The 22,093-nt window shown below is 40.5% G+C and overlaps 1 protein-coding gene and 1 long non-coding RNA gene across 2 annotated transcripts; one reads left to right on the top strand and one right to left on the bottom strand.

Annotated features, from left to right (window-relative positions):
- Positions 1 to 17,812, bottom strand: SLC16A4 (solute carrier family 16 member 4). The gene is made up of 6 exons (XM_035017813.1): positions 17,725 to 17,812; positions 17,393 to 17,554; positions 15,547 to 16,032; positions 13,349 to 13,560; positions 12,276 to 12,369; positions 1 to 456 (listed from the first exon to the last, which is right to left on the bottom strand). The coding sequence occupies exons 1-6, from the start codon at positions 17,738 to 17,740 to the stop codon at positions 206 to 208; spliced, it is 1,221 nt and encodes a 406-aa protein (XP_034873704.1). The 5' UTR covers positions 17,741 to 17,812; the 3' UTR covers positions 1 to 205.
- LOC118019018 lies at positions 5,691 to 6,862 on the top strand. Its single transcript, XR_004681536.1, has 2 exons — positions 5,691 to 5,781; positions 6,308 to 6,862. It is a non-coding gene; the product is annotated as an uncharacterized LOC118019018 (long non-coding RNA).
- Positions 17,813 to 22,093: the final 4,281 nt, after the last annotated feature.

Here is a 22,093-nt window from a genome sequence, read left to right as displayed (position 1 = left end):
TTATTATTAAGTAATAATTTATTATTCGGATTTTTACTTAATACCTAAGGTAGTTGTTTTGACTGATGAAGATTTTAGCCTGATTAAATACTAACAAACGGCTTAGTTTAAGTTGCTATTACTCTTCTCTCACTATTAATTAGACATTCCTCAGAATGCAAAAGCAAAAAGGAACCTTAAAAATTATCTGGTTTGCCTTCTCATTTTACAAATGAGGAAACGGGTTTCTTCCAAGCTTTTGTTTCCAGTGACTTCTTAGTTTAGATTGTGTTTTGTTAAGCTCTTTTGATTGCAGTCCTTTTCCTTTCTGGTCAGGCTCTGTTTTTCCATCTCTCAGCCAGCGGTACAAAGAACAGGGAAACTGAAGAGAGGAGAAAGCATATGCCAGAGAAGTAGAAGGAGCCAGTGTATGTCCGGGTGTGATCATATAACCAGCCTGGAAAGAAGGAGTGGTCTCTGTTAGTGAAGCAGACCTTTCAGGTAGTAATTCTCAGCCATCGACTGCATCGAGGGGAGGAGCCTCCTGTACTTACTAGTATGTATTGTGACCCATTAGGAAGTTAGTCTAGCTGCTTGCCTTATTTTCTATTGATGAAGTTAAATCTGTTCCACCTGAGTTAAGGACTTGACCCTCTGGGGGAAAAAGTCGTCATGGACTCAGAACTCATCTGCAGTCTTACTGTGGAAATTGGGGAAAATTAGGGACGTATACAATCTGATTTTACGATTTTTTTTTTTTTTAAGATTTTGTTTATTTGAGAGAGGGAGCACAGTGGGAGAGGGAGAAGCAGAGACTCCCTGCTGAGCAGAGAATCCGATGTGGACTCGATCCCAGGACCCTGGGATCATGACCTGAGCCGAAAGCAGAAGCTTACCCGACTGAGCCACCCAGGTGCCCCTGCTTTTATGATGAGTCTTATTAGAAAGCCACTGTTCTTACGAAGAAAATAATTGTGAATTACTACTATTTTCCAAAGAAAAAAGTGAGAGTATTGATTATCTTTTTTCCCCTCACTGAACAAACATTTCAGTACTTACTATGCTCCCAACAGTGCGCTAGTCTGTGCAGGGCCCTCACAGACTATACAGTTTCATGGGGAGTTGGGTATTAACTACATGATTTACATATGTCATAAGGGCTATGAAGGGAAGGTTCAGGAGGCTGTGAGAGCATGTGAAAAGGAAGTGACTACTTGGGATGCCTGGGTGGCTCAGTCGGTTAAGTGTCTGCCTTCGGCTCAGGTCATGATCCCAGGGTCCTGGGATCAAGTCCCACATGGGGCTCCTTGTTCAGCAGGGAGCCTGCTTCTCCCTCTGCCTGCCACTCTCCCTGCTTATGTTCTCTTCCTCTCCCTCTTTCTCTGACAAATGAATATATGAAATCTTAAAAAAAAAAAAAAAAAAAAAAAAAAGGAAGTGATTACTTAGGTGGGTTAAATGATGACTGTAAGTCCCCCTGAAATCAAGATGTTCTTTTAAAGCAAGAATAAGTGGGTCCACAAAATCATTTGGCTAATGGCACATACCAGAACTTTTTAAATGAAACACTTTTCTTAAAAACCTGTGAGTGTATGGTGGCAAAGAATATTTGTGCAAGGATTGGCTTAAACATTGTTGTACAAGCCAGCCCTGTGAAATGGCAGATAACGTCCTAGTATTATTATTGTGATAGTTTTAACCTCCGAGGCTTCGTAAAAAGGTCTTAGGACTTCCAGGTATCCACTGACCACACTCTTAAGAACCTCTTTTCTAAAGTAGTATATGCATATTATGTTTGTAGATGCAAATTGGTTTTTAATCCTAAAATACCTTAAAAAGTTAAAGCTGTTCTTCTGATCATTTATTCAAAGAAGTTTTGGTGCTATGTGCCAACACAGTTCTAGGTACTGGGGGTGTATCTGTGAATGAAACAGATGGAAATATCTGCCCTCATGGAGCTTATGTTGTATCCTTTCGTTTATATTTTGGAACATGATTTCTCACTGAATGGGTAGTGTATACCCTCTTCTCTTTTTGGTCTGATTGTGTATGTCTTTATCTCCTGTCCTTTGTTTTTTTAATTTGGTTCTGATATAGACATTCAATTTTTTTGTTTGCTTCATTAGCTTTATGTTTCCTGTTCTTGATGTAATGAATGAATGGAATGTTTTATAGCCTCTTACATTCAGCTGACTTTAACTTGCTTTTTACTATGTGGAAAATTTATAAATGCATGGTGAAAACCAAAAAGGATGACACAGCAGTGTTGAGGATTTCATGCTGACATGCATTAGACACCTGTCATAACGGAAAATAAAAAAATTACATGACATTTCCCTGGGTTATTGTTGGATCAATGACCTCAAATGTTTCTTGGAGTTAGGCATAAAAGTGGAGAGAAACTGATCAGGACAAGTCTTTGTATTATGTTGATTGTGATTGCCCTTTAGATATCAAAGAGATAGGTAGGTGACAGTCTCAAATTTCTAGAAAGGAGGAAGTATAGAAAGCACCAGCACCCTTTCCTATCCCTTGTCATTCTTGCTTTAGTCCCACCAGTACAGGAGATGTATGGAATTGTAAGATAGGGATATTAGAAGTAATGCTCTGGAAAAGACTAGTAATTCTTAGATAAGGACGTAGATTGTGCTGTTAAAAGGTCAGGAGGGTGTAGGTAAAAATAGTGGAAATGGGTGGTGGTGGTGGTGGTGATCTTTATAAATCCTAGAAAACTGGTAATAAGCCTTTGATTTCACATACACATTTTAATTTTTTTATTGTTATGTTAATCCCCATACATTGCATCATTAGTTTTAGATGTAGTGTTCCATGATTCATTGTTTGTGCATAACACCCAGTGCTCCATGCAGAACGTGCCCTCTTTAATACCCATCACCAGGCTAACCCATCCTCCCACCCCCCTCGCCTCTACATTTTATTTTTTTTTAAAGATTTTATTTATTTATTTGACAGAGCGAGAGAGCACAACAGGGGGAACAGTAGAGAGAGAGGGAGAAGCAGGCTCTCTGCCAAGCAGGGAGCCCGATGTGGGGCTCAGTCCCAGGACCCTGAGATCATGACCTGAGCCAAAGGCAGACATTTAACCATCTGAGCCACCCAGGAGCCCCATCACATACACATTTTAAAGTCAAAATGTTGTTTCTGAAAGATTAAAATATATTTAATATATTTTCTTGCCAGGGCAGGGAATTATCTGGCATATTTTAGAACTCTCCATGTATTTCCATACAACATTTAATGAAATAATTAGTTTTAAATCTGTTTCTCTTGGGGCACGTAGGTGGCTCAGTCGCTTGGGCATCTGCCTTCGGCTCAGGTCATGATCTCTAGGTCCTGGAATCAAGCCCTGCATCGGGCTCCCTGCTCATGCTTCTCTCTCAAGTAAATAAAAATTTAAAAAAAAATTTTTAAATAAAAAATAAAAAATTTGTTCCTCTTATTCATACTTGATAACTGAGATATTAGTAAATTTTAAAAATTCTATTTCTAAGATCAAGTTGTGATTCAGTAGGTTAATCGTGTAGTTGAGTATTTAGTTTTTTATTTATAAAATTCGCAAATACGAGTGAAATGTAGGATGTAGGGCTATTTCATATTGACTGTTTTGTGGAAGTATTAGCTGTCATAAGCTTAAATTTACATGGTTACTAAGTAAGTTAAATTCAGAGTTTCATTAGTATTGAAACATCTACTATATTTGGTTAGAATAATCAGCCTTTTCCCACCACCGTAAAAGAAGACTGTATATTTGGTCTGATTTTATTAGATCTCTGTGCTTTTTTGGTAACAGTATGGAAAATCTGTTTACAAATGCACTTTCAACCCTAAACAGTTTAAGGCTCCTGCGTGTATATTTTTAAAAGAAATGATGGTTGGTAGTTGAGAACCTATCATATTCTAACAACTTTAAATGTAAACAGCTAAGTTGACATTCAAAAGACAGGGTTCCTTTGTGGTCATAGCAAAAGCATTGTGAATGACAGAGAAAGACAATATACCAGCCATAATCTAGAAGCATGTGCATCCATCTAAGTGTCCACTCCATGCTGAGTGTTACTGTATGTAGCCAACAGTCTGAGGAGTAGTACACTGGCAGCTGGTACAGACTGGCTAAGCTCAAGTGCCCTGTAAGCGTTTCCTCAGTGTTTACAGACTACCTACCCCAGATTCATCTGAGATGCATGTTCATCGTGCAGATTCATTGGCTTCCCTTAAGCATAATTCATCATGGCGTGACCCAGTCAAGTCTTACAATAAAATTGTAGTCCAAATTATTTTCCTGTGTCTATGGCTGTAACCATTACTTTAAGCAGGAATGTCTAATAATATTTCCTTTGATAATTTAAAAAAACTAAGGTAGGGCTCAGCTTCCATAAACAGTTTTGCAAGAGTTTTTTTTTTTTTTTTTTTTAAAGATTTTTATTTGAGACAGAGAGAATGAGAGAGAGAGAGAGCACATGAGAGGGGGGAGGGTCAGAGGGAGAAGCAGACTCCCTGCCGAGCAGGGAGCCCGATGCGGGACTCAATCCCGGGACTCCAGGATCATGACCTGAGCCGAAGGCAGTCGCTTAACCAACTGAGCCACCCAGGCACCTGCAAATGAGTTTTTTTATAGTCTATCAAACTCGATATTTAATATAGGGTTCTAAATTTTTTTAGATGTCAACACTTCTAAACTCTTCTGCATCATTTTTTGGGCAAAGCCATATATATTTAAAAATGAGTGTAACATCTAAAAAGTACCTCTGGGGCACCTGGGTGGCTCAGTTGGTTAAGCATCTGCCATCAGCTCAGGTCATGATCCCAGGGTCCTGATATCGACCCCCACATCGGGCTCCCTGCTCAGCGGGGAGCCTGCTTCTCCCTCTCCATCTACCTGCTGCTCCCCCTGCTTGTGTTTGCTCTCTCTCTCTGTGTCAAGTAAATAAATAAAAATCCTTAATAAATAAATAGTACCCCTGATATCTCAGAACTAGATTGTTGAGCTGAGTTATGAATCCTTTTTCTTTTTTAATTAATTTATTTATTTTAAGAGAGAGGGCACTTGAGCAGGGGGAGGGCCAGAGGGAGAGAAACTCAAGCGGACTCCATGCTGAGTATGAAGACTGATGCAGGGTTTGATCCCGTGACACCAAGATAATCACCTGAGCCGAAATCAAGAGTCGGATGCTTAACTGACTGAGCCACCCAGGTGTCCCATGAATCCTTTTTATTAGGATTACTACTGTAAGTATATTATTGGTCATCCTGTTAAAACTTGAAATATACCCATAAGGCCATTAATTCCCAAGTTCCTTGATGCTAGTTCAAATTAGTGGTTGAAAATTCTGTACGTGACTAGCGGGTGTTGAACCAGAACTTCCAGCTGTTGGGCAGACTTCCAAGGTGTACAGAGACAATGATCTTTGGTCATCCCTGGAGTCACTGGAGCCACCGGCTGGCTATTAGCAGCCTTTTCATCTTACTTCTGGCGTGCTATATAAACATTTTTTATATGTGCTATAGTGGGAAAAATCTTGGGAAACATGGTTTAGGAAATTTAAACTTCACTGCCTTTTTTTTTTTTTTTTAGGTTTTTAAAAAAATTTATTAGAGAGCAGGGGGAGGAGCAGGGAGAAGGACAAGCAGATTCTGAGCGCAGAACCCCATGCGGGGCTTGATCCCACCACCCCGAGACCACTACCCAAGCCAAAACCAGGAGTCAGCTGCTCAACTGACTGAGCCACCCAGGCGCCCCAAGCCTCACTGCCTTTTAAGACAGGTGCTCTCTAAAGTCGCTATGTAAGTAAGATTTACCACGAGTGCTTTAAGTATTTGCTTTATGCTATGAGTTTCATTAAAAGGATTGTGCTCTGGGGGCGCCTGGGTGACTCAGTCATTAAGCGTTTGCCTTTGGCTCAGGTCATCCCAGGGTCCTGGGATCAAGCCCCGCATTGGGCTCCCTGCTCCGCGGGAAGCCTGCTTCTCCCTCTCCCACTCCCCCTGCTGTGTTCCCTCTCTCACTGTCTCTCTCTCTCTGTCAAAAAATAAATAAAATCTTTAAAAAAAAAAAAAAAAAGGATTGTGCTCTGTGTTAGGATTTTGAAGCTTGATTTTTTTTGGCTTTGTGAAGAAAAGACTATTCCACCCCTACCCTCTTTTTAACCACAGTTGAGAGCTATTTCGATTTTATTTTTGATGTTTTTATAGGGATTCATCAATCTTAGGAATACTGAATAAAATTATAATTCTTTGGGGCTTTATTGTTTATGGGGAAAATAATCACAGAGTAATTAATGATCTGCATTATTTTCTTTTGATTCTTTAGGGTATAATATATTCCTCAGGATTTAGAGGACAGAGAACTCTGCTCTGCCTTCTTACTTCTCTCCACCTACCCCAGCCTACAAAGTGGATTTATAGCAAATCAAAAGGTTGAGTTGTTTTATTTGTTTTCCAAATAAAATTTCAGGTCATAGAGAAGTTTTCAACTGATTGGCCAAGATGATAAAATTGTAGAGGGCATGGTTGATAAAAGATGGAGTGAGGAGCAGGTGGGGTATTTGTTTCATGTTGTATCTGAAATGAGGATAGAATAGAGAGAGGGAGTGACCATTTCATGAGGAGATGACCTTATCTGGATTAATGGGACAGAGACAAGCTTAGATGGATGAATTTCCACTTTAGCCATTGTCTGCTCTTATAAAACACAGGTGAAGAGTTAGTGTAAAATTACCAGTTTCCCTCCATGGTATTTCTGATGAGGTGTGAAGCTGACAAATAATAGCAAGAGAGAGATGTACTTCTCCTTTAGGAACTATTTAACTTACTCTGGAGTAGAACTAGCTTATGATTGTTCAGTGTTAGAAATGGCTTTCCTTGAGTTTGTCGAAAAAAATCACTTTTGTGAAATAACCTACTTGATTGAGTGAAGCTTCAGTTTTTTTTTAAGGTCATTTTTACTATACCACAGCTCAGGATGTCTTCATTTAAAGGTAAAGCAGAATATGTGTGTGTGTGTGTGTGTATAATGGAATATTACTTAGCCATCAAAAAAATGAAATCTTACCATTTGTGACAACGTAGATGGAACTAGAGGGTATTATGTTTAGCGAAATTAGTCAATCAGAGAAAGACAATTATATGATTTCACTCATATGTGGGATTTAAATAAAACAGAGGAGCATAGGGGAAGGGGGGGAAAATAAAATAAGATGAAATCAGAGAAGGAGACAAACCATAAGAGACTCTTAACCATAGGGAGCAAACTGAGGGTTGCTGGAGGGGGAAGGGTATTGGGGGGTGGGGTAAAGGGGTGGTGGGCATTAAGGAGGGCATGTGATGTAATGAGCATTGGGTGTTATATACAACTGATGAATCACTGAACTCTACCTCTGAAACTAATAATACACTATATGTTAATTGAATTTGAATTAAATTTAAAAAAATAAAGGTGAAACAGAGTTAACCAGTTTTCACAATAGCCAAGTTATAGTGACTTAACCAAATTTTCAATTAATGAAGTAGAGAAAGAATGTACATTCTAATCTAAATTTAGAGGTTCTAGACTATTGTCCTTGGTATTAATTTCTGGCAGTGCATGATAGTGCTGTGCCATGACCCAAGGTGCTATGGAAGAACTGTAAGAGAATATAAGAGAATAACTTTTGTCTTTTCTGTGTTCCCCGTAACAGCTAGGAGAGTGCTATGCTAATAAGTTGCTTGATAATTATTGAATGAATTCCGAGTTATGATCAAATAATTATTGATGGTGGTTTAACGGAGTTTTCAGATATTTGTGATTGGTTTAAATATGTATAAAATATATATATTCGCATAATATAGGCATTCATCAGTTGGCAGTGGGTAGGGTATGTGGAAGAGAGGGGAACTGCATATTCAGTTTTATTTTATAGGCAGCTGATAAAACCTTGGTGGTTTTATTTTTAAGTGAAACTGAGCCTTTAGCATTTTTGGGCTCACATATCAAATGCCTTGGATACAAGATTAGAAATTTCACATTCCTACTTATATGTTGGTGAGTATGATTATATGCTTTGTTTGCTTAAGGCATGAATTTTGTATTTATATTGCTTTTTGCAGGTTCATTTTTGTTAACAGAGATTAAATAGAAATATAATAAGGTTTTAAAATATCAGTACTTTTTCTTTTTTAAGATTTTATTTATTTATTTGACAGAGAGAGACACAGCGAGAGAGGGAGCACAAACAGGGGGAGTGGGAGAGGGAGAAGCAGGCTTCCGCCGAGCAGGGAGCCCGATGCGGGGCTCGATCCCAGGACCCTGGGATCATGATCTGAGCTGAAGGCAGACGCCTCACGACTGAGCCACCCAGGCGCCCCCGTACTTTTTATTTTTCTACAACCTTCCAAGGCTTCCATCTGGGCCAATTTGTAGCTCTGGATGCCATCCACCAGCAAAAAACAGCACTTGGGTTTAGATGAGCAGTGACATTTGGCCTACACTTAGGTCTGTTGACCACCCTAGGTCAGGAAACCTAGAACAATCCTAAAAAACTGTCCTAATCTAAAGCAGATCCTATTATTAACTAACACTGAATTTGTCATGAAGTGTTAGAAAGGAATAGCAGGGGCTGTGGGGTGGAAGAAGCTCTGTGTGTATGGGGAGTAATTTTTCACTTGTTTCCATTTCAGTCCCTGTCATTTTCATTCGAGATCTGATACATTTTGTTGCTACTATGTTTCTTATCATATTCAGAGTTAATGAAGGTCTATAAATAAATTTTCTTGCCCATATGCTGTATTGACTTTTTTTTTTTTTTAAAGATTTTATTTATCTTTTTGACAGAGAGAGACACAGCGAGAGAGGGAACACAAGCAGTGGGGGAGTGGGAGAGGGAGAAGCAGGCTCCCTGCTCAGCAGGGAGCCCGATGTGGGGCTCAATCCCAGGACCCTGGGACCGTGACCCGAGCCAAAGGCAGACACCTAATGACTGAGCCACTCAGGCACTCCTCTATTTATATTTTTTAAAAGAAAAGTATTTTTTAAAAACTCAGTCATATGATTCCTTTGGGTATCTTATGCTTTTTTTTTTCTTCCCTCGAATTATTAAAATATGCTGTATAGGGGGCGCCTCGGTGGCTCAGTTGTTAAGTGTCTGCCTTCGGCTCAGGTCATGGTCCCAGGGTCCTGGGATTGAGCCCCACATCGGGCTCCCTGCTCGGCGGGAAGCCTGCTTCTCCACCTCCCCTGCTCGTGTTCCCTCTCACTGTTTCTCTGTCAGATAAATAAATGAAATCTTTAAAAAAAACATGCTGTATAGGACTAACTTGTTTTTCTTTTTCATTTCCATACAGGAAGGAGAAAAATACTGTTAATATAATTAATGTTACAGTTTTTAACTAGTGTTAACTGAGGGTTATTGTGAAAAATTTTACTGTTTGCTAGATTCCTAATTTTAAAAATGCCTGTAATGTTTTGTAGGAATTTCAACTTCTGCAATTTGATAACAGATCTAGGTAAGTACAAAATGAGCATCTCCTACATGCGGAAAATCTAAATTTGGTTGAGACTGTAATACTTTATAACCAGTAAGCCTTTTGATTTAGTTAAAGCTGAAGATGATAAAGTGACTGCCCATACCTGTTGAGAGCTGAGTGAATCTGTAAATCAACATCTTTGATGTTTCTTTGGTCCTTGCTGCTGGAGTCAAAGGTTAGGAACAAATCTAATGGCCTTTGTAAAATTCTCTTTGTTGTTTCACAGAGGAATGGCTTACATGAGTAAGGACTTTACTGAAGTTTCTCCCTTTAACAAGATGCTTAGCACAGCATTGCAGTCAATGAGAGATCATGGTATAGAGAAGGAAATTTAACTGAATTTTGTATTATTTTAATCTTGTTTAAGATACTGTGAGCAACTCCTAGACTAAAAATCTATATATAAGCTATCAGCAACAGCCTTATCACTTCCTTTGACTATTTTGTAGAATTTATAAAATTTATGATTGCCTAGATAATATTTTCAGAATTGGTGGGTAAAAATTCTTTCATGAGCTCTCCTTATCCTCACATATAGTGCTAGGGTATTGTGGACGTTGGGTAATAAAAGGCTTGTAAATTTTTTTGACTCATTAACCATAAGAAATATGTTTTACATCACATATATTTTATATGACATAGGTGTGTGTGTGTGTGTGAACTAAACATTTAAAATAAAGTGATGCACAGTGTTTTTTAATCTGTTCTGTTGTAGTCTATTTTTCTTTTCCTAATAAGATTTATTTATTTATTTTTGAGAGAGAGATCGAGCGTAGCGGGGAGGGACAGAGGGAAAAAGAAACTTAAGCAGACTCCATGCTGACCACGGAGCCTGACACGGGGCTCGATCCCAGGACCCTGAGATCATGACCTGAGCTGAAACCAAGAGTTGGACACTCAGCCGACTGAGCTACCCAGGCACCCCTCATCTGTTCTTTTTCATTAAAAAAATTTAAAAGATCATGACCCAACAAATTGATTCAATACCCACACACACATCTCTAGTTCTTCCCTTTAGAGTAATAGTCCTCACAAAACTTGCCTTGTCTTCTCATGTATTGAACTCTTTAAACATTTTAAGATGTAGGGGCGCCTGGATGGCTCAGTCTGTTTAAGCGTCTGCCTTCGGCTCTGGTCGTGAATCCGGGGTCCTGGGTTCGAGCCCTGCTTAGTGCTCCACACTCAGCGGGGAGCCTGCTTCTCCCTCTCCCTCTGCCCCTCCCGCCCCCACTCGTGCATGCTTTCTCTCTCTCTTTCTGAAATAAATAATTTTTAAAATAATAAACATTTTAAGATACATATAAAAACGTAGAAAACTTGAAATCTCTAAACATGTTACATGTTTTTATCTTTTGAATAAGATACTCTGTGCCCTGGTATTTGTTAGCTCCCTATATTTTGGGCCTAATAGGCTTGGAAAGTTTTAAGGCATCACGGGAATGGCCATTGAAGAAGGATCAAGATTGAGAAAATGCATCGGCAAGCTATATTTGAGTTCTGTTTTTTCTAGCTCGCTGACCTGGGCACCAACCATAGAGCTGCTCTGCTAAGCACATCTGGTGTTAGTCTCCTGTTACCAGCCCCTACGTCACAGTCCTGGGCCTGACTTTAAAATTCGAGCCTGCTTTCCAGGTGTGAGGTGTAGGCTGACCTAGACCACATGGGCAGAGGTGGGCTCATAAACACAAGTAGGAGTTGGTTGTATATTTGTATAAACTTTTCCTTTAGAAGAGATACACCTAAATTGAACATCAGATAATGGTGTGTTTTTTTCCATTCAATAATAATTTTTGTTATTAATTTTATACTTTCCCTTTTGCTGTTTGCCTTTTCTAGGTCTTACATTTAGGTGCAAACCTAAATAGCATTTAGTTTTTAAACAAAGATAGTGAGACAAGATTGTATTTTTTTCTGTTTCACTTCAGGACTGAAGGAAGTAAAAGGAAGTTTTAGGCTGAATACCTTTTTGTGGGTGATTGGAAATGCTGTAGTAATTTAGACATTTAAACATTGAGAACCTGTAGTATGTAAAATACTAAAGTTTAAGTCTGTTCCCTCGAAACATTTCTGTGTGAGTAGTCTTTTGAGAGTCTTGGATTAAATGTTCAGCAAGCACGGAATGTCCATTTAAGTTAAACCTGCATACAAAACAATGCTTTAGTCTTAAAGCTAGCTTAAATATCAGAACTCCCCCAATTTTTCCTGCGCTTGTATTTAATATTCACCACTGGCGGGCCCCACACATCCTCTCCACAGAGATTCTGGCCTGTAGGCCAAGTATCCTCCCACCCTCGGACCAGATAGAGTATGAAGGGCCTCCATCATCCCTCTTGGAAAATCAGAGATGCTGGGAAGCCCTGGACAAGCTGTGTAGTAGCACATCTGAAGAGCAGAAGGGTCAGGCAGCCTTCAAGCTCTGTAATGACTCCTGCTCAGATAAAAGATGCTAGTGGTTGGTTGGTTTGTTTAAGGCATCATCGATCTTTGAGAATCTTCTAAAACGCTGGATTGTCTCCCTAGGCAAGTAGATATACACACAATCCCTGCTCTGAGACTCCCAAGATACTGTAAGAAGCTGCTTAATTAACCTCTTACTATCTGTTGAGTGAATTCTCAGATTCTCCTGGGTTGGTGATGGGATGTGAAAGTGAGTGTAGGAACAGCAGAGATCTCATCAGGCTTTTAACCTGATACTGTCATTGCATGTTACCATTCATAATGGATCAGCATTTTCTTTTAGCTATTGAAGTTTGCTCAAAATATGGCTAAGCTGTTACCTGCTATAGGTGGTCCAGAAAGGACAGCCATCCCAGCAAAGAAACCGGCAAGTCCCAAGAACCTGTGTACTCTAGAATTCCCAGACAGATCAACCTGTAGGGATTAGAATCCAGTGTTAGCCATATTGAAGGTGAAACTCTGTAGAGACCTGTGCATGCAAAGAGATAAATACTATGAACGATTGACTTCTGAGGCGATTTGGTTGGCCTTTTGCCTTGATATTATACAAGAGCTGAGGCAAACAAGGAAGAGTTATTATGCCAGGCAGGCAGTGTTCTCATTTTATTAGTAAGGAACTATGAGGCTTCTTATTTTAAATCTTTGAGACAACTCAGGGGTACCTTTCTTCCCTGATCCTCACGACTCTTCTCTATTAGGAAATGGTATTTACATTCTGAGCTGACAGTGGTATTCTCAAATCCACCTATGGCTAAATACCAGCTATTGGTTGTAAGAAGTCAGTTTTTCCAGGTTGATTTCAGCTTTAGAAAGTTTGGTTTTTACATAAGCTTCATATAATATCCTACAGCCCTTACGCGAATATTGATATCAGGCCAGAAGAATCCATGAAATATTTGTGTAAGTATTTCCATTCCTTTGGGCCCAGGACTTTAAGTCAATTTGGGGTAAAAGTAGAGAGGAAATGAACAATGTCCCTATTAAAGTACATAGAACTACTCTCAACAAGAGAGAAGCCACACTGGTCAGGAAGTCACTTTTTCTCTCAAGGAACTCCTCAAGATGGTGTCTTAGAAGGAGCCAAAGAAATTTCTGGAGCTGAAGGAAACAAACACAAACCTAACCTTTTGGGGGACTGAGAAAGTGAAATCCTACTGATCCCCTTTTTGCTTTCATTTCTTTTTTGTCTCATATATGTTCTCTCACCATTCCTCCCCCAAGGGTAAGATGAAAACTGGACAGGATACAGCTACAGGGTTTCGGAGGCCTTGCATATGGTTTTTTTTTTTTAATTATAAAATTAACACAAAATATGTAGTCTCTTTGGGGAGGTTATTATTAATACGTGCTTTTTTCTAAATGGTCTACAGTGTTAATGAGTATGTCTACTCACCAGTACAGGAAGTATCATTGCCAGGTAACCACCAGCGAAAATGGCAAAGAAGATGGTATAGGTCATAAGTAATGGAAATGTGGTTGCCAGAGGAGCAAGGAGGTTAGTGATGCCGCAGAGGATGAGGTAAGACTTGTGGTAATGATACTTCTTGATCCAGTTTTGATCAGCAACCCATCCAGAGATGATCTGACTGACTGCCTCAGTGATACCTGGAACAAGATTGAGAAGACCTTATGAAATCCGAATTCCGTTTCCCTAGCCCCTTTGGAAAGTGTAACTGCATAAGACCTCTTCTCCTGAGTAATACAGCTTCTTCCTGAGGTGAGGACATATGAGCAAAAAATGGTCTCATCTGTCTGTCATCAGATTCAATCATTTATTTACCTACTCCAAATACATCTAATACAATGCCGAAAAAGACTCCTCCAGAGTTGGGTAGAAGACCCCTCAGGTGTTTTTTTTGTTTTTTTTTCCTCATCGGGTTTGGAAAGCTTGTTCTACCTAACTGGGAATCCCTGGTTACAGAGGCCCCAGCGCTCAGGAAGCCTTCCTCAGAGAGGTCCTGCAGGGGAGGGGGAGAGAGTTCTAAAAGACTGGTAGACCCTCTGGGCAGTGTGCTGGGGAGTCAGATGGTGGAAGACTGGACATTATAAATAATAAAGTCTTACGTTGAAAATAAAAATAGATGTTGGGACTCTTTCTTATGGTTGTACCTGAGGTTTCGGTAATTAAGTGCTCCCCTCAAGGTTATTATGCTGGGAAATAGGAAATCTGTTTTGTTTTGCTTTTTTTTTGGAAATAAGTGGGAAATCTGGAAATGTGTGATCATTTTGAACATTGGGGCTATGGTGTAAACTTGAATAAAATTTGAGAATCATATTTTTCTTTCATGATAACAGGATATTCTTATTTTTTATCGATTATAAACTAATGTAGCAGTTAAATAATAGAACATTTTCACCAAGAGTAGCAGGAGCTACAGTTGCTTTGTACTGTAAATTCTTCCTAAATTGCTTCACAAAAAAGGGTGGGGGATAGAAAATGCATACTACTATTTCTCTTTTTACAGTTACTTCCTAGGATACATATGGAAACTTTTTGTTATGTTCTTTGGTCCCATTGCATAGCCTAATCTGATCTAAATTGATGACTACCGGACATTTTAATAAAAAAAACAGTTTAGCTATGTATTTCTTGTGTACACAAGCTTTAGTTGACTGAAGTGTGTCTTTGCAGTTGGAATGGCGTATAGTCAGTTTTGTAAGGACTGTGTAAGCAGTCTTTTCAAGAAATTAGGGAGAGAAAAGTTAACATCAAGCTACATAGAATTTCCACATATTTAGAATAGTCCCGTTCCATGTCAATTCACTTTTTTAGGCTACCTATTTTGTCCATTGAGAGAATCCACCTCTTTTGAATTAAGCATTTTGCTTCCTTACATTTTTATAAATACTCAACTAAAATGATAGTTTTCATTTTTAACTTAGTATTCTAATTAAAAAAAAAAAAATGATGCCCAGTCCATTAGTGAATGACCTTAACGGGCATATTTATCTGTCTTACTATGAGTGCAAGGGGAAAAATTCTTAGCTACCCATACTAATAGAACATTACTGAATGCTTATGATGGGCCAGGCACTATTCTAAACTCTACATGCATTGCTCATTTAATCCTGATAACCTTTTGAGGATAGGTACTATTATCCCTGTATTACAGATGAGGAAATTGAGGCACAGAGAACATGAGTAACTTGCCCAAGGTCCTACAGCTAGGAAATACAGAACAAAATGTGAACCCAGGAAGTCTAAGCTCTAGAACCAATCTAGCTCTGTGCTGTCTGCCTGTGCTTTTCCTGCTTCCTGGAGGTGGCTGTTGCCTACTTTTTAAAATAAAGTATTTATGCAATAAATACTTAATGTGTACTGTGTCAGACAGACATGGACATGAAAATGAACAAGACTTGCTTAGGGGCCACTGTCTGGTATAGAGCTCCTGTGTGCAAGGTGCAGTGACAGAGATCTGTGGAGGGACATGCCTGGTGCTCCTACCAGCCTCAAAAGACTTCCTTTTTCCTGGCCCTCCCATAACTCCTTTTTTTAAAAAATTGTTTTTCTTTAGTTTTTTGTAAAATCGAATAAATTTTTGTAAAATTCATTTTTCCTTTTGAGCTTGAAGTCAAAGTGCGCTTTCTTACCAGCTACAGAAACGAGGAAGGAGGCATCCATGATGTCAATCCCCAGTGTTCTGGCTCTGGCCACCAGGTGAAAAGTAGGGATGAAATATGCCAACTGACTGAGGAGAAAAGACCAGGTAAATATGTAGAAGAAAGGATTTTTTAAAAGGGAGAGGTCACAGAGTTTTTGTTTATAGCTCCATGAAATAGCCTCTTTCTCATAACTGTCCCTGTTAGGCTCGTTGTTGAACTCTCTGTTTTGTGAGACTGTTAAACTTGTACCAGGTTGTCCGGCCTTTTGCAGAGCACTGTCCCTGATGGTGGCTTCTTGTGTCTCATTGCAGGATGACGTTTCTGTCGCACCCACTGCCCCTGGATTACTTGCAGCTAAGCTGCTGCCTTTATTTTTAATATCAGAATTGTTCTTGCTTTTGATATGGATGGGTCTTAGGAGCATACTGGAAGGCACCAAATTCAGTGTGATCCCTGCAAGTAGTATAAGAGCACCTAAATGGGGGAGAGAAAGTGAGAAGTTAGGTTAAAAATGGCCCCTCTCATTTGACAATACTCTGTGTTCTTAGGCTCAGAAGGGGCCCCACCACAAATATATTCAGTCACAGTGCAGTGATTCCTGAAAACACTACTTTGTCCCCTAAATTTAACTGAAGTATCTAAATCTGTTGACTTCATTTTTAGCCCTACACACCACTGTATCCTTGTGAAAACAGGGCGTCCTTTGAAAATAGAAAACCAGAAAGCTGCACCAGGAGATGATGTGGAAGGAGAGAGTGTTATTTGTGCGAGAGGAAGAAAGAATAGTTTTTTGGGGGAGTGTGGGGGGGTGGATATTTGAAGTGTTAGAAAATTACGGTGTGTTTTAAATAGGGATTTAAGATATCCTGAAGTGAGGATATAGATTTAAGGATAGAAAATACAGAATTCTAGAGTTAGATGATGAGAGTCATTCGGAAACTGCCTTAGGAGAGGGGCCAGCCTTTCATCTCATGCCATTTTTAATTTCCTTGAAAGAAGACAGATGCCAGTCTTGCCTTGGAAGCTGAGTAGTTGCTTGGTTTCAGCGTGGTCTGACCAAAGCTGTGGGTTGTGTGTGGTGCTTTCAGAGATGGAATTGGCTGTAGATTCTGCTGTCCTGTCTTACGGATTTGCCAGCTGGTTCTGTTTACCATGAAACCACTGGTAGTTTTTCACTTGGGAAAGGAAAGCATCAACTGTAAGGCTCTGTAGGTAGAAAGAGGTTTGTATATATTCCTATATATGTACATGTACATATACATATATTTTTCCAGTAATTTAAGATTATTTTAATCCGAATGTTTTAGGTCAGGCACAAAGAAAATCGTGGAGTGAATGGTTTTCATTTCTGAAAAATTTATAGCTGATGGTATATAAAAGATTTAGGAACATAATGCTCTGTTTACGCCCTTCTTTTTCTTGGTCTATTTTAGTGAGTCAGATGGATGAGGTATTTTTTAATGTGGAATTTTTTCTTAAGAGAATATTTGAAAAATGAGTGCTTTAGCAGTAGAAGAGGAGGAGGGAATCCGTGTGTCCCCAGGAGTATCACTTTCCCTGCAAGGTGTTTTGCCAGCTTCACAGAGTGGCCTCCATCCCCTCAGACCTGAACCGTGTGAAGTCTGAGTTGCTGGGGTGGTCCGTGGCGAAGCCTGCAAGTAGTTCAACGTGCCTTCTGCTGTGTTCTCCAAGGAAGGGGAGGCACAGGTTTACGCTACTTTAGAAATCCTGCTTTATTTCTTCCTTGGCTCAAAAAGTCTTCACTTCCACTCATTAGAGGGAAAGAGCTGAACATACCTTGTGGAGTTGATGGTTCAGACACAGAATGACTTACCTGTCCAGTCATATAGATCTATCAGGACTTTTGTGAAAGGTGCTATTAGAAACGTCAGTCCCATCCCAGAACGGGCAATAGCTGTAGAAAGAGCTAATCGTTTCTCGAAGTATTTGATAGTTACCACAGCAGCTGCTTGGTACAAGAAAGCAGAACCCAAACCTAAAAAGAAAAACAGTAGCTTGGAATCACATGAAGTGGCTTGGTACCAGATGAGATATTCTCCTGGAACTGAGATAACTTAAGTAGGCCTTTTGGGCCCATGGACAAGACAGTAAAAGGGAAGGTTCCTAGTTCCATCTTTTACAGTCTTATTTTTATCGTGAACTCACCAGGTAAAAGTCCCATAGTCACACAAAGAAAGGGAATGTTAGTAGCCCAGCTGCTGATCAGATATCCACCAGTAACAAGGAAAACCCCAAGAATGGAGGCAGTCTTCTCTCCAATTATGTCACAAGTAATGGCAACCAGGGGACCTCAGAAAAAGGAAGAAAGGCAAGTACAGGTAAATACGCTCTGGCATTTCTTATCTTCTGATGTGCAATTTAAATGAGCAACTGAAGGAAAACAAGAGGACTTGACTTTGGAGTATTGTATAGGCTTTAGAAAGGTGTCTGTATTGGGTTTCATAATATTCCCAGGCCCACACTATTGTGCTTTTTGGAAAAAGAGTTGTTTGTTTTAAAGAGGATTGTAAATAAGCAGTTTTGATAAAACCACAAAACGAGGGGCGCCTGGCTGGCTCAGTCAGAAGAACCCGTGACTCAATCTCAGGGTCATGAGTTCGAGCCCCACGTTGGTGTACAGATTACTTAAATAAGTAAAACCTTAAAAAAAAAAAAACCCACAAAATGAGATTGCACCTAGTTACCTTTGACTAGAACAAAGTTTGATCATTAATCTACCCTATCATGTTTTAGCCCCAAATAGAAGCAAAGGAAGAGGAATTGGTTTTCTGTGTTGTTTTGAATATGCTTAGATGTTGGGCTTAAGAACCTTGTGGTCTGATTTCCCAGAGAGACTGGCTCACTGAACCCGTGTTCAGGCACTGTGAAAGAAACAAGGTGTGAGAAATTGAATCATGGACTTAAATAGTTGGATTCTTAAGCTCTTTTTGAACCCTATTTCTTCTGATTTTGTCAAATCAAGTAGAGGCTAAACACTTCAAGTCTGTAACTTTTCTCAGCTTTACCTATTAATGAATCTGAGTTTTAGCAACGCTTCAGTCTTAAATGACTGACAGATGAATCTTCTTGGGATTGCCCTTTGTGGTGCTTTTCCTTGGACAGCAAGCTTATTGCCAGCTTTATACCTGCAGAAAAACGAAGTGATGACATGATGGATCCAATCCAACCAGTTTGCTCTGAGGTGCTTTCAAATTCTTCTTGGAAAACCACAAAGAAAATTGCAAACGTCTTGACCATCGCCATCACAAACATGTTTACCTAAATCAAAGCAGACCAAAGAGTCCAAGTCAGGTGGTGAGTGAGCCATTACAGAGAAGTTTACAGCTGCTCGTTCTTATGACCCTGCCCCCCCGGCCCCAGGTCACCGGTATTTACCAGTTTGTTGGTTCCACGTTATACATTTTGTATTTTGTGGGGCGGCCATCCTCTTGGAGTGTCTAGGTACTTGACACAAAAGCATCTGCTTTAATCCTCATTCCAAGGCTATGGAATCAATGTTTTTTTTTTGGAAAGTAAGGTTTAGAGAGATTGAAAGTCACTCAAGATGGGGGTGCCAGAGGTGAGATTTGAACCCAGATAGACTGACTCCAGACCAGTCACTGTACTGTTCTGTTCGAATCGCATCCCTTAAAGACAGCTAATTGCATTGAACTCTTGTGAGAGAAGCACGTTGGTCCAAAAGATGAATTGTTCCCATCGGTTCTTAGATTAGCTTTGCTTTAACTTTGCTCTTAAACTGAGTGCCCTTCCTCACTTGATATATAAATAGGGAGGCCATATATCGTCCAAATGGAAATACTTGAGGGCGGAAAGGAACAGTATTAATTTATGCCAGAACAGCAAGGGTAAACAGGTTAGAGGGTCAGCTTATGGTTGGTTATGTGCCCCATCCTTTTCTTTTGTCCCAAGTAACCCTCCTTGCCAGCACCACCATTCTCCCTTCCACTAGGAGGAATATCCCTTTTGAGGTCACGTTTCTTTCTGTGGCATATTAACATTTGTTTCTTAGAATTCCCATTACCCTGGGGGCAGTGAAGAGCAGGGGTCAGCAGGGGGAACCTGAAGGGAGGCCACCGGGCCAGGGTCTGTAGGCACTTAGCCCGGGAGCTGCGTGCACTCGCTGTCTCCAGGCGCTTTCAAGCTTCCCCTTTTTTTTTCGGTGGCCTTAGCTTTCCAAGGCCACTTTCTCCGCTTTCAACCTGGCCACGCTTCGCTGACCAGCCACAGACCTGGGGCTTCCTTTCACCCATTCCACTTTCTCTGTATTACCCCCCCGTTGTTCACTCATGTCACTCTGTACCTGGTCTGTAGACAATCATTCACTTGAGGTTTAAGTTACCACCCACGTATTCATAATGTCATGGTTACAAGTACTGTTCTGCGGTCAGCGTGTCTTGGCCTGAATCCTGGCTCCATATCCTATGAGAGGTGTGACCTTGGGCAAACACTTCACAGAAGTTAAGCTTTCTTTTTTGTGAAGTGAAGATAAAGGAAATGTTACACTTATAGAACTGAAGATTGAGAAAATTCAGGTAAAGGATAGCACTTAATACTCAGACTGTTAACTGTGATTTTGTTACCTCACGTAACCATTCTGCTTTCTCAAGAGCTTCAGACTCGTTTGTATAACCACCATATCTAACTCAGGTCAACCCATCCAAAATTACTCTTCTTTCCCTTATCCCACACCTAGTCTTTTCATTTCTCCTTTCATTGGGACCATCCACTTGCTCACCCAAGTCAGAGCCTCTCTTTCCCTCAGCCCCCACGTGCTACATAACCAACAGCTTCCTCCTCAGCCCCCTTCATTTGACTCTTGTTTCAAACTAGTATTAGTCCTTGTCTGGAGTAAGGGACTAAGAACCAGTGGTGCTCCAAGGTTGCAAACGTTGGGCGTGGCGAGAAGGGGGTCCCTTAATGTACTTTTCCCATTTTGATTTCATAGTAGCAACAAAATTGTCCTTATTCAGAGTGAACAATGCCACGGACACCTGGGCTCTACGTTCACAAGTGAAAAAGACATTTTATCAGGCCCTTGTTCAGGCAATTTATAATCCTCCTATTCCTCAGAGTTGCTTCTATCAGGAAATGAAGCTAGAGAGCATAGCAAACCACAGGCGGCCCCCACTTGTTTTTCTCAGTTCGGAATGCAGAGTGGTGATTGCAACCTCTCATGAGCAAGGGACACCACAATGAGGCATCATCATTCTGTAAAATTTCCTTCCCTTTTTTCTGTGGACATGGTTCCATGCTGGTGTCTAGACAGTGCTGTCCTCTCCTTTCTTAGCCACCTGAATTTGGCTAGCTTCTTGTGTCCCCCCCCCCCCCCACCCCAGTTTAGGACCTTTCCTCTCTGGTCTGTCCTTGATGTCTGGGCATAGCAGCAGTGAGTGGATAGGACTTGTCTGTGATAAGTGGGTCTGTGCTTTCCACTGTGTGTCAAGAAAGCCAAGGACACAGCCTTTGCATCAGGTCTGCCTCCCTCCCTTAACTTGTAACCTTCCAACTTTGTTTCTATTTTGACTCCGATATCAAAACTCTTTTTCTCAAGATCTGAATTTTCCCTTAGTTATCCAAGCAGACTAGGTACATCTATATTCTGCTACTTCATTACTTCATCCTGGCTTTCAACTAAGGTAGGTGGGTTTCAGTCCTGTTCCAGAGTCCACCTCAGACATTGTAAATGGGCTCACCCAAAAATAAAAGCCCCTAGAAGTTCTCCTGTGGCTGACCCAGCCCCCTTATTTTCTTAAATATCTTTAAGTATAAAGTATCTTTTTTTTTAAAGACAGCTTTTTCTTTTTTCTTTTTTTTTTTTTAAAGATTTTATTTGTTTATTTAACAGAGAGAGACACAGAGAGAGGGGGAACACAAGCAGGGGGAGTGGGAGAGGGAGAAGCAGACTTCCAGCTGAGCAGGGAGCCCAATGCAGGGCTCGATCCCAGGACTCTGGGATCATGATCTGAGCCAAAGGCAGATGCTTAACGACTGAGCCACCCAGGCGCCCCTAAGTATAAAGTATCTTTAAGAGCACCCCAGACACACACACACACTCAAACACTCATACACAGTAAGAGCTCCCTCACCAGATCACTCATTAGAATATTGTCTTGGGAAAGGGGGCTGGATCAGCCAACGGGGCCCCTTTTGAATAGAGAGCATCAGGCTTGGTCAGAAATGATTGGGTAATTGTTGTTTAACAACAACTTCCTTCTACTCTGGGTCTCTCTCTCTTATCACCCCAGCTCTTCCTTCCTGGACTACACAAACTAGAGAACAGTCTATCAGGTTATCTCTGCCTCCTCACATCCTACCATTGACTGTAGGGACGCTCAGCAAGGCTACCAGAAGCTTCCTTGTTGCTGAACAAACCTTGTGGTCAGTTCTGGCATTTCACCTCGAGGCAGCATCTGCTCATCGCCCTTAGCTCCTGGACATTTCTGCCTTTGCTTCTGTGATGCTGCATCCCTGCATCTCCCACTGCTTCTTAGTTTCCTCCGTGGGCTACTCGCCG

The sequence above is a fragment of the Mirounga leonina genome, unplaced genomic scaffold, assembly GCF_011800145.1.
Source record: "Mirounga leonina isolate KUSES-001 unplaced genomic scaffold, KU_Mleo_1.0 Mir_173, whole genome shotgun sequence".
Taxonomy (NCBI): domain Eukaryota; kingdom Metazoa; phylum Chordata; class Mammalia; order Carnivora; family Phocidae; genus Mirounga; species Mirounga leonina.
Note: the sequence above shows the minus strand (reverse complement) of the source record. Positions and strands in the feature narration are given on the sequence as shown.

What these genes read in the sequence shown, in the direction of transcription:
- SLC16A4 (XM_035017813.1), bottom strand. An exon ending in AGATCTATATGACTGGACAG is followed by an intron (nt 16,033 to 17,392) that starts GTAAGTCATTCT and finishes TCCCCCATTTAG; the next exon opens with GTGCTCTTATACTACTTGCA. An exon ending in TTCTGGACCACCTATAGCAG is followed by an intron (nt 457 to 12,275) that starts GTAACAGCTTAG and finishes CTTCACTAACAG; the next exon opens with AGACCACTCCTTCTTTCCAG.